Here is a 13,076-nt window from a genome sequence, read left to right on the forward strand (position 1 = left end):
GGTGGCGGCGAGGCCCGGCTTCCTCCCCCCCGTCGCCCGCCAGCCCGCCGGCTGGTCCGAGGCGGCGGCAGCGGCGGCGGCGTTGCAGAGCGTCTCCTGCGCATGCGCAGGAGACGGTCTTGCACTTTCGGGGGGATTTAAACATCCCCCCGAAATTTTTTTAAACTTTTTGTATTTTTGTGCACACGTGGGGACTGGCCCACGTGTGCACAAACCTCCCCCAGCCCCCCAGCTGCCCCCTCCGTGCTGATTTAGCGATCCGCACGGAGGGGGCAACTTGGCTATTAGATATATAGATTTTCATTTTTAAGTGGGCTATATAAAGTGCATATTCTGGAATCACTAATGCGGAAATGGAAGGCAGGATATACAAATCTGAGCAGAAAGTACTCTATGGGTGAAAAAGGCTCTAGAAAACATTATAGAATGCTTCCAGCTGAGGCATTTTGGGGATTGTTTCTGCTGGCTGGGAAACTAAAGCCTCTGCTTGAAAAAAACAGAAACCCTGGTCCCATGTAGCCTGATACATCTTATGATATGTACATAATGAACTCCAAGAACTTTCAGGAGAATTAATAATGTTCCCCCCAAATGTAAAGAACAATTACTAGCCCTCCCCAATGCTGGCCCTGTGGAGGCCCATTATGATTTACTGACCTAAAGTAGCAACTTCATCAACCCTTTCAAATTGCTCCTCCATAAGGGTGAGAAACTGATTTTTTCTTTAAAAAGAAAGTATACCCAAGATGTTTAAGAGTGTTAGCCCAATGCTTGCCTCCTATTTTTGTATAGTAACATGCGCAAGAACCATAATCTACACAGAAACCTGCTCCAAGCACTTAAATCAATGGGGGCAAAAGAATCAGCTTACCGAAGCCTTTTAAATTATTGTAACTTCAATCCACATGAGATTGTTAGTAAAGACTATTAGGCCCAATTTAAATGGGACACCAAGAGTTCACCCATGTGTCTTTGAACATCCCAGGCACCTTATTTAAATTGGGCTACATGCATACAATCTTACAGCACCAACACAATACTCTTTAAGTAGTTTCCCAGTTCTGATGCATTAGATATCACCATGTTGGGCTTTCCGGGCAATTTTCCATATATATTTTATATAGATAGATAGATTGAACTCGATAATACTGCAAACACTGACTCCAAGCAGTGCAACATACTTATAGCTTAGCCAAGGGTTACAAGCTTGAGTCCAGGGACAGGAATGGACTTCATTTGCGTATTTTATCAGCAAATAATTGACCTAACTTCCTGGTAGATGAAAGTACAGCTTTTCTTAGTTCTACATCCAGTGACCCTTTTTTTTCTCTCTGAATGGTGCAGTTATCAGCCCTGCTTAATTTCCTACTCACAGAATTCGAAAGGTCTGGAAAGCCATCAAGTCCAGCTCTCCATGACAAGGCAGGACTATCCCAGATGGATAGATAAAAACACCCTCCCAGCCACCAGAATTATTTCTTGCCATATACTAAATGTGCTTTGCTGTGAGTTGGTATGGAAGGAAAGGGGAAGCTTACATCCTGTATGGATGCTCTCCCATCTGCCCAGGTGCACGATTGCACAGGCCAGGCTGTGCATGAAAGGGCAGATCAGGTCAGCTTGAATCAGCCCCAGAAGGAGGGAAGATTTCCAACAGCAACCAAGAAATATGTACCTACCATTTACAGAATGCAACTTAAATTGAATTTAAGAAACTTATATTTAGCCATTTCCACTCTCAACACACAGCCAAAATTACAGTTTAAAATGCAAGGAAAATATATCTTTTATCTATTTATTTAAAACATTTATTAGCTGCCTTTCTATTCTGCGGAACTGAAGGAGGCTCACAATATAAATAAGATAACAATTATATATAAACGTAAAGGTTCCCTTGCTCGAAAGCCAGTCGAATCCGACTCTAGGGTTGCGGTGCTCATCTCCGTTTCAAAGCCGAAGAGCCAGCGCTGTCCGAAGACGTTTCCGTGGTCATGTGGCCGGCATGACTAAACACCAAGGCGCACGGAACGCTGTTACCTTCCCACCGAAGTGGTACCTATTTATCTACTTGCAATTTCTTGCTTTCGAACTGCTATTATATAAAATTATATAAAACACATTAAAAACCACAATTCAAAATCTCCAATGAGGGCTGCCAATAAATAAAAGCTAAGTTAGTAAAATGCAGCAGTCCTAAATAAAACTGTCTTCAACTGCCTCCTAAAGACAGACCGCAAGTGGGCTGGGCACTACTCCCCGGGGAGCTTCTCCCATAATTGTGGGGCTGCCACTGAAAAGGCCCTCTCTCATGTACTCACCAAACAAGCTTCTTTGATTGTTGGGCCAGTCAGGAGGGCCTCTCCTTGTGATCTTAATTCCCAAGAAGCAATGTACAGGGAGAAGATGGTCCTTCAGATACCCCAGCCCCAAGCCATGTAGGGCTTTAAAGGACGAAACCAACACCCTGAATTGGCTTAGGAACTGATCAGTGTACGGACCAAACAATAAAACAAATCAAACAACACATATAGAAATGCAATAAAAAGCAGACAGCAGCACAGAGCAAATACAGGCCTGACCCTTGCCAAAAGGCTAGGTGGAAAGTAGCCACCATTTCCCAAACTCTAAAAACAGAAGAGGGAAGAAGACACATTTGTCTACATATGTGCATGGTGCTGTTTCACAGTGAGTGCCCGAATCATTGTTACAAGGTTTGATGTAATTGGCAAGTGCCACTGGGTTGCTTATTTCTTTATTAGATTTTTACCCTGCCCTCCCCGCTGGGGCAGGCTTAGGGCGGCTTACAAGAGAACCATAAATACAAGAAGAGGGACCCGCGATACTTGCGCGCGGGGGGGGGGGGGGCTCTTCAGGGCTGAGGAAGCAGGAGAGGCTTGCAGACATGAAGCCGGGCTGCCGCGCAAGGGGAGAAGCGCTCCTGTGTGTGAGGGAGCCGGAAGGCGGACTGCCAGGAGATCGGGGGGTGTGTGTGTGCCAGGCGCAGAGAAGGCAGCTGCAGAGCCAAGGGAGAGAGCTGTGGTGCGATGGGCAGGCACAGGGACTCTGCTGCACTGGCTGGCCCCCCAACCCAGCTGGCGAGCGGGTGCTGGGGCGGCAGCAGCAGGGGGAGGCTCTGCAACCGCCTGCTCTTCCGTTGTACCAAGCCGCCGCCGCAGCCCAACTACACACTTTGGGGGGGATTTAAATACTTACTGACAAACTTTCTCCCCCCCCCCAGCAGCGACAGCGAGGCCCATGCAGCTGCAGGCCCACCAAGCCCCCCCCGCAACGGCTGCGAGGCACCGTTCCCAGTGCATTCCCTGCACATGCACAGTGAATACTTTTCTACATTTTGGGGGATTTAAATATTTACAGTTTTTAGATTTTTGTGCACATCTAGGGATTGCCCCAAAATGTGCAGGAAAATCTCCCTGCCCCCCAAGTGCCCCCGATGTGTGGATTTAGATATCCGCACGCAGGGGGCAACTTGGGAATTAGATATATAGATTAATATAAAATACATATTAAGTTATATATTATTCCCAGTTTTAAACCCGTGAGACAGGCTAAAATACATGCTCAAATAGACAGCTATAATATCTGTCCTAAACTGTTCCTAACATTCTCTATCTCTGATGAATTCTATTCCCAAAATTCTGCATCACTACATCCACACGTGCAGTTTACTTCTAGTTTACTGCTAGAATGTTGGATATGCGCCTCCCACTATCTGGTTCACACTTAGACCAGCAACAGCTTACTGTTAAATTACTCTGAAAGACTCATTAATATTTCATTGCTGCTTCCCCTGAAATGCTTGAGAGAGACTGAAGCCATTGGGCTTAGATTGAGTGTAACATTTCTTAAGGCTGCACTGTGTGAGAACCATTCAGGGAGTCAAGGGAAATTTTCCGACCTCTGGAACAGAAGGAGTTGGGTAGAACAGTGTTTCCCAAGCTGTGGGTCTGGACCCAAAAGTACGCAAAGCCTCTGAAAGTAGGTTATGGGCCAGCCCTTCCTAATAGCCGCCCCTGTCCTTTCCATTGCGCTCTTTTGTATTTTGGAAACCAAGACCCTGAAAACAGTATCTTCCATGTCAGGTATTTTTTTCTTCACTGCACATACATGTTGGCCAAGTAAAATGTCTCCTGATAGTTACTAGAGTGAGCTTCTTAGCAGTTCAGGATGGATTAGAGGGAGTAATGAAGGAGAGGATGGTCAAAGGCCGGAATGTAACCTCCATATGCAAAGGCTGCCTATGTCGGAATGCCACTTGCTTGGGGTTCATAGTGGGGGCCGCTGCACCTATTGTGTGCTGCTTGTTGGTTTCTCCAAAATACAGGGCTAGCCACTGTAGAAACTGGAGTGCTGAACTCGACGAGTACCCAGGTCACAGTTTGCCTAAGGTCCCAAAAAAACTTGGGCCAGCCTTGAATGGGTCACCGTACCAAAAATGTTGGAAACCGCTAAGAGGCAGAATCCTGCCTTCCTTGCTTATCACACAGGAATTAATGCATGGCTATTTTTTTCCTGCGCAGAGAAGAACCGCAGTAACTACTGCTCATGGAATTGGCACCACAGACAACACTGAAGTGATTATGTTGCCCCTGAAGCTAGCCCTAATGTAAATCTGTATGCTGTTTGGAAAAGGCAGGTGTAAACCAAACCTAGAAGACTCCCTTTCACCAAGAAAGAACCTCATCAGAGGAAGCCTCCTCTCTATCAGCACCTCACTCCCCGTGGGAGGAAGTCTTTCTCCCTGGAAGGCTTAGCAGAAGTCACAGGATCCAAAGCCCTGTCAATGGAGTAAAGCTAGCAGAGCAGGACTTCCACACCTTCCCCCCTCCTGTTGCAGCCCACTGATCCCCCTAAAATTTTCGCTCCCAAGGGGGCAATGTTTTTCCAACAGTAGTCTCATTAGTCTCCCCTCCAACTATATTTGGAAGGAAGGAAAGAGAGGGCATCAATACGTTTCTTTCCTCCTTTCTCAGAACCTGTAATGAGGCAGGGCTGGGGTCTAGAAAACTGTTCCTCTGCCCATGGCAATGGTTTCAACAAAGACACACTGGAAAAGTTGCTGCCATGGTAGCAGACAGACAAATGAGAGGGGCCAGGCCTGCTTTACCATGTGAGCAGTGAGAGTGGGTAAGCAGAGGGGAAAGTTGGGAGCAGCAGGCGGTGACTGGGGTTGGGAAAACAAGCGAAGGACTCCATCGATGCCCTCTTCAAACTACCCATCGGATTTCACTGGCCTTAAGCTAGTGAACCGATAAAACATGTGTCATGGGCCCCAATGTTCCACTGAGTTAAAAAGAGGTGGAGTTCCTGCACCTTCATCAGCCGCTTTTCCAAACATACATGCAAGGTACGGTTGAAAAGACACAGCAAGCAAACCCCATCCACTTCTCTGGTCCAAACTGGCTGAAGCCAAGGAAGGAGCACCACTGCCATGTCGCTCCTCCCAACATCACCTTCCCTGCCCTCACCTACCTGACTCATTCTTGGAGTTCATGTTGTCCTTGTTGGTAGGGTGGCTGCTCGCCGAAAGGTAAGGAAGGAGCTGTTAGCAGAGCTAGGCCTCCAGCGGTGTTCACGTGGGGGTTGGGGACTGACGGCAGAAATGGTCAGACGCCGTTCGGCCAACACAACTGGGACATCCCTTGTGGCAAGAGAGGAAATCCTTTTAAGGAACCCTATGATTAAAGAGAGAGAGAAAGATCAGCATCTGTCCTTGTAAGAACAGCTGACTGCTCACAACTGAACAGTTAAAACATGCAAAAGCTGTCTTATATCAAGTCAGAATATTAGCCGATCTAGTTTAGCATCCTTTACTCTGATCGGTAGCAGCTCTCCAATGCCCTTTCCCCAACAACCTGAGATCTATTAATCACAGATGACGGGGACTGGATGGGGGATTTTCTGCATGCGAAGGACACATTTTGAAACTGAGCTGCAGCCCCTCCCATTTGTTCTGCAAGATGACAGTATAATAAAGAGTACATAAGATCAGTGGCTGGCATGCTTTTCTACCCCACTCAGCCAAGTCTGAAGTCTTCCTCCAGCCTAAGGAGATGTCCTCCCAATGGAAGTGGCTTTTCCTCAGGCAGAAGAACCACTCAGGGCTCTTTTTGTAGAAAAAGCCCTGCAGGAACTCATTAGCATAATAGGCCACACCCAACAGCAGAAACTCATTAGCATATTAAGCCACACCCCTGACAGCACAGCTCATTAGCACATTAAGCCGCACCCCCATGTTACCAGAAGTGTGGTTATCCAGCCACACCCACCTTTTGCTTGTTATTCTGTTTACCTTGTTTGTTGTCAAAACCCAGGGCCTTTTTTGTAGCAGGAACTCATTTGCATGTTAGGCCACACACCCCTAATGTAGCCAATCCTAATGAGTTTCTGCTGCTGGGTGTGGCCTATTATGTTAATGAGTTCCTGCTGGGCGTGGCCAACTTGGGAGCCAGCCGGAACTCCGTTCCTGTGTGTTCCTGCCCAAAAATAGCCCTGTAACCACTTAAGTTGGAAAAGGTCACAGCATGGGTCCCCAACATGGTGCCCATGGGTGACATGGCGCCCACCAACACCTTTTCTGGCACTCACCACTGGTGTTTTTAGAAAGTGGGCCGGGCAACTTTTGCCCAGCAAGGCTTCTCATTGGCTGTTCAGATTTTTTTTAAATGCTGCTTTGACAGCAGCTGCCACCACAGCACAAGAATCTTCACTATGTGACTGGAGCTGCGGCAACCATATTGCAGCTAGCTCCACCTCCTGCAGAGGCCATTTTATGGATGCGCCCACCATACTTTGTCAGAATTCCACAGGTGCCCGCAGGTCCAAAAAGGTTGGGGACCCCTGAGCGAGAGCAAGGCTTCCACCGTTGCTAAGCAGAGCAGTAGGGTACAGGATAGCACACTATGAAATCGCTCAATTCTGTGCAAGTGCCACTCCCAAACCACCCTAGTTGGAGAGACATAGGGGAATTTCAGACAGGCGATAGATTCCGGAAGGGAACCGGTTCTCAAACGGGTTCTGGTCTGTCATTTCAGACAGAACCCGTTTGCGAACCGGTTCCCTTCCGGAATCTATTTGCCATTTCATACACAAACACTTCAGTCCCATTTAGGAACCAGGACTGAAGCGTTTTACCTGTCATCCACTTCCAAGTGGTCTCCAGTGCCCTCTCCCGGTTCCGATACGCTTTTTTCCCGCCTTTTTTCGCCCGCATGGGCGATTTCCGGCTGTTTGGGTTTTTTTTTAAACGTTCAATTTATAGCGTTACAGCGCTATAGCGGTATAACGGAATAGCATTATATCAATCCCATTGGAATGCATGGAGTGTTTTGTTATACTGCTATAGCACTATAGCGCTATAAATCGAACGTTTTTTAAAAAAAATCGATCACCCGCACGGGAGGAAAACGGCGGAAAAACAAAGCGGTGCAAGTCTGAAATGCCAAACCGCTTCTGATCCGACTCATTTCCAGTAGGGGCAAGCCCTGTGTGAAATGGCACCCCTGTACTGGTTCACTTCAAAATGGATGATTGCCGGCTTGAAACCGGGTGAAACTGGGTAATGTGAAATTCCCCATACTCTCACAGCTAACCCTCTCTCACCAACTCTTTCTCAAATCAGCATGGCAACTGTAGTGCCAGATAGCACCCTTTCCTGGTATCAGTCTTGCCCAAAGGACCACATGAACACATGAAGCTGCTTTACACTGAATCAAACCCATGTAGGGCTGCAAAGTGGGGGCGAGAAAACCCCCCTTTGGAGGCCCGATTTCCACCATGGTGGAATCGGGCCCCGGGGGAACTCCGCCCCCCGAAGTTGCGTCACCAGAGGTGACGCAGCCATGTCACTCACGTTGGGGGCATGGCCCAGATCATCGGGGGGGAAACCATATGGTCGTAGTACGTCACTTCCTGTGACATGCTGGTGGCGCGCGCTTCGCGCACACGCATCCTGGAAGAGCTCCCGGAGACTGGCGAGGGTCCCCCGCTGCCAAGGGTAAGTACACCTGGCAACCCTAAACCCATGGCAAATCAAGGGCAGCACTGTCTATTCTGTGACTGGCAGTTGCTTTCTGGGATCTCAGCTAGAGGACTTTTGGATCACCTATGACCCCATCCTTAATTGGAGATGCCAAGGATTGAACCTGGGACCTTTTTCATGCCAAGAAGATTCTCTACCACTGAGCCACAGCCACTCCCCATGTGTTGTCAGTCCTTACAACGAAATGTTGGCCTTTTGAATTTCTGCAGCTCTTTCCAAGTCGTATGTGTTTCCGCTTCAACAGGATTTATTTGTGCCACTGTGAGCTGGTGTAGATGGGAGACTACAAACCAGGAAAGCCGGTGGTTTCAGTCTTTCTCTGCTGTGTGGCCCAAGGCAAGCTACAGTTGTGGTTACCACGTTCTGTTTCCTCACTTAAGGCCCCATCCCTTTTTTCTGCAATGGAAGGTGAGACACCATCTTTAGAACTTTTTGCTTTTAACAGAGTTTACACTGCAGGTAGTTTCTTGGTGCAGGGGATAAATGGGGCTTTCCTGTATTTTTGCATGTTATTAAATTTTGGAACTGGAAACCACCTTGTGCCACAAGTGTAAGGTGGGGCTTAAATATTAACCACTCCAACTCAGCTTCCCATCTGCAATATGGGGATAACAATATTGCCCTATCACACCAAGTTTTTGTAAAGATTACAAAAAATTTACATAAGGTGTTGAAACTCTCTAAACAGCACTATATAGAAGTATTACTTTTTCCAGAGCCACTCTTGATTTCTGGCATTGCTGAGAAAAATATCATAATGAAATGAATTTTCTTAAAGAAGAAAACCAGCCAAGCAAAACAAGTCCGTTGGTTTAACTTGTCTACTCAGCCATTCGGTTTTCCATTTATCTCTTCATAATTCAGTACCTTCCTTGAATGCTATTAGAATAAAATATGGTTAACCTGTCTTTCAAGGTACAATTCTATATCATATGTTCAAATAACTGACTGCTATCCACACAGACACACCTGCGCTTAAATAGAGAAAATACAAAATTATAAACATAATCCCTGGCTTGAGCATTACAGTTTCAGAATGGAAGTTAGTGTTCATGTCCAGCACCCATTTCCAGTTTCAAAGGAGGCTGGGCACAGTGCAAAAAGCTACTGTTGCATCTATCATGTATCTTCATTAAAGCCTACTCTAGAATTTTGGAGTTAGGGGATAAGGTGATGGACCTCATGTAGTCGGGGACAAAACAGATGCAGTTTCTTACATGGTTTCAATGGAAAGAGCAGGAAAGAAACCCATGTGAAGATGCTTGAGCCTTTCTTTGATAAGGAAGAGATGGAGCCAAATGTGACAAAGACAGAGAGCACTGAGAATGAATCTGAAGAAAGTCTGGTGGATGCGCTGGCTCACTTGAACATGCACACTAGAATGCTTTGGAGCAACCAAGATGTTCCAGACAGAGAGAAAATCTTTTTGGCTTTGCATCCATTTGAGAATGTCTTTCCATTCCTTCGCCGCACCCTTTCACCAAGCAATGCAGTCCACACACAGAATCAGGTCCCCACCATCACAATGCAGACTACACACTGTGCCACAATCTGAAACCAGAGAACATCTATACAGAGCAGATAACTCAAGAAAGGAAGCCGAGGGTCAAGTCACGCCCATGTATTCCACCACCAAGGAATTAAGCTCACAGAAAACATTCTCCTTGGGACACCTGTTGGAGACTACCCCTCAGCTTCAATGCTGTCCATCGGGAAAACAGGCAACTTGTTTCTAAAACCAGGTCTATGTGGCTCTAGAGTCCAGTGCGACTTGAAAAAAGAAAATGAAATCTTTAAGTTAAGCATACTGGAGTGTTGGGTGGGATGCTAGAACAGCACCATGGGGAGAGAACAGTAGGCAAAGATCTGCAAGGGATTTCTTAGAAATGCCTGACAGAAAGGAAAATGCTGTTCTAGACGTGTAAACTGTTTATTGTATACTGCAGGCATGACATAACCTGTGGGATCACTTTCTTGAGCTATCTGCTCTGCACGTATTACCAGTTCTCTGCAGGCAATTCACCAACTGCACTTAGATTCAGCTGATAAGTGAGAACCTGTGGCAGAGGACTCAAAACGTAGGCAGAACAGATACTCTGGTCTACAAAGCAAACAGCTCGAGAAAGACAGCCACAAAGATACCAACTTCAGGTCAAATCAAACAGCCACACACCATCTTCTGGGCCTCCCCTACTTAGTACATACGTGTATGGGACAAAGAAAATAGTTCTTTTAAACAATTAAGGATATCTTCAAAATAAAAATAGTTGGCTAAGTGAAGGCTTTGGGTTATGCCGCCCATTCAGCACTGGTCAGCTTGCAAGCAATAAGTATGTTAAATATGAAAAATGTATTCGGGTTAAAATTCTGCATTTCAAGTTAGCATATCAGTTTGAAGCCACCACCTCAAAACACACACCTGTTCTCAAACCGGGAGAAGAAAGTGCAAAATGAAAGACAGTGTGATACGCTCTTTAAACATCTGGATGGAAACTAATGCACACATTCAGGACAAACTAATCCATCTCAGCTAAGAATTCCAACAGGGGCCATTTTTAAGAGGAACCAATGTAGCCCAGGCAGGCCTGGAGAAGGAAGCAGAGGTGACTACAGTGAGGTCAACAGGTTAGCAGTCCTGGCCCAACAGACCAAGACCATGGAACAATCCCTCTAGTAGGTGCAAAGAGTTGTCAGTAGCCCTTCACAAAAACCACTGGGGCATGTTTGGCCAGGGACTATGGCCACATTTGACGGACTGGCCTGCCTTTGTGGCCACCATGGGGGAAGATGGCATCCCATCAGAATTATGTCATGATCTGGGCTGGCAAGGTTGGGAGGGCCTTCCCTCAAGGAGGCTGTTAGAACTACTGGGCATGGCCCAAAGGAGCTTGGGGCTGGACCATGGAGAAACCAGCCCAACATTGAACAGGGAAAGCACAAGGGACATTTCTGACCAGCTGTTCCAGGAATGCAGAGAACAGCCTGATACTGTTAACACCTTGGATGGACGGCACCATCAAGTCACAGCTAACTTAAGGGGTTCTCAAAGCAAGTAGCTTGCCACTGGCTGCGTCTGCATAGCAACCCACAACTACCTTCCCGGTCTCCCATCCAAGTACTAACCAGGGCCTACCTTGCTTAGCTTCCAAGATCCAACCAGAGCAGGCAAGCCTGGGCCATCCAAATAAACAGACTACCTACCTGTCTCGGTGCGAGTGTGAGATTCAAGGCAAGCAGAGACAAATGGCTGCCTCTTAACCTGTTAAGGCCATCTGTGCACACAGCCAGGAAAGATTCAGCCTGCAATGGGTACTGTTCTTTACTGATGTTAGTACTTGTTAGTGAAAGATTCCTCCTCTTCCGTCAAGTAAAGTTAGACCTTTTACTTAGGAGAGGGGCCATAGCTCAGAAAGTAGAGTAACTGCTCTGCATGCAGAAGGTCCCAGATTCAATTCTTGCCATCTCCAGTTAAAGGTTCTCACAGACCAGTAAGTGGGGAAAATGTCTTGTTCTTCCTGAGACTACGGAGAGTCACAACCAGCCTAAGTAGACAGTATAGAGCTATATAGATCATGTGTTTCTCGGCTAGGTGGCATTCAATTTGTTGATACCTCCACTCAGGGGTCATTTCGTAGAAAAAGAGGTGCAGGAGCTCATTAGCATAACTTATTTGCATATGCCACACCCCCTGATATTACCAGAAGTGTGTCAGAAGGCAACACCCACCGCTCAGGCTCCACTGGACTGTTTTGGATTGCTAGCTATTGGGGGGGGGGGCGTGCAGATCTGCCCTCGCAGAGGAGGGAGAGCTTGTACCAGAATAAACCTTGGTCTTAAAGGTGCCACTGGACTGTTCTGGATCGGGGGACTGGGGGGGAGCTCTGCAACTTACCTGGCTGCTTCTTGCTCTGACTGAGGGCTGCTGGGAGCAGGGGGTGGGGCTTGTTGCATGAGCCCGCCCCCTGGGCTGTTTACTGCCGGAGCTTCGCTCCTGTGTGCTCCTGCAGGAAATGACCCCTGCCTCCACTGAACAGTGAGGTATCAGGCAGCTTTTTCACTCCATCTTGCCCTAATCATTGCTCCTCTCTGCAGCCCACATTCATGTGGCTTTTTTCTATGCAGGTCCCATGTTCCCCAGTGTAGCCTTTTTGGATGGCCAGTTGGGACTCCTCTTCTCTTTCTTACTAGCAGAACTGGTTAGATTCACCATGTTCAGAACACGATTCTATGTCTCATTCAAACTTTAGCTTTTATGCCAACACTTGGTTGCAAGAGGAAGACAGAAACAATACTGTCATATGCCTTCCAGGCTATCAGAATCACAGCTCATGAATGTTTTCAGGATAGAATTACATATTTCAGGACTGAACCTCAGCTCAAACCTCGCACTCACTCTCCAGGAAGCCAGGGAAGACGTAAAACGAGATGTACGCATAGTACCTCCCATGGGCATTCAGCTATCATGATGAAAATTCACAGCAGTTATGACGCAAGTCTGCATTTTGAGTACAAACACCAGCTCAACCCCCACACCTGATTTCAAAGGGGTCAGAAAAAAATATAAAAATGCAGCATACAATCCAGACTTTTGGACACCTGAGAGTGGGTAAGACTTGGAAGACCAAAGGTCACTCATAGGTACATTCCAGCAAATAAGAGTATAAAGATAGAACGGGGGCAAGGCTGCATAGAGGTTTAAAGATAAGGGAAGGCATTTGTGCTGCTTGCAGAAGGCAATGAAAAAACAGTGCGGGGATCAGAGCACGGGTACTTCATAAGCAATGAGACAGCACAGAGTTTTAAGACGAAGGGGAGAAAGTTGTGCTGCCCTAGTAGTATCATCTTACAAACCCTGATACTCAGAAAGGATATAATGCAGTCCCAAAACCATGTTCTAAGACTAGAACAGCAGGTCAACATCTCCTCTACCACTGCTGAGAAAAAAGACTCCTCTGTGTTCCCTGTACAGCCGACTCCATGAAACCCCATTTTTTGGTGTCTACAGTTGCCATTTCTA

At 46.9% G+C, this 13,076-nt stretch overlaps 1 protein-coding gene across 2 annotated transcripts in view; it reads right to left on the bottom strand.

The window, feature by feature from the left end:
* HDAC5 (histone deacetylase 5) overlaps window positions 1–13,076 on the bottom strand; it is a 196,839-nt gene that overhangs the window by 168,088 nt on the left and 15,675 nt on the right. For both annotated transcript variants that reach the window (XM_015423183.1, XM_015423184.1), the window contains one exon: window positions 5,491–5,693. In XM_015423183.1, coding sequence (XP_015278669.1) covers window positions 5,491–5,512 — 22 coding nt within the window. In that variant the 5' untranslated portion in view covers window positions 5,513–5,693. The remainder of the gene's footprint in view (window positions 1–5,490; window positions 5,694–13,076) is intronic.

Source organism: Gekko japonicus, unplaced genomic scaffold, assembly GCF_001447785.1.
Source record: "Gekko japonicus isolate JY-2015 unplaced genomic scaffold, Gekko_japonicus_V1.1 scaffold661, whole genome shotgun sequence".
NCBI classification, from domain to species: Eukaryota; Metazoa; Chordata; class Lepidosauria; order Squamata; family Gekkonidae; genus Gekko; species Gekko japonicus.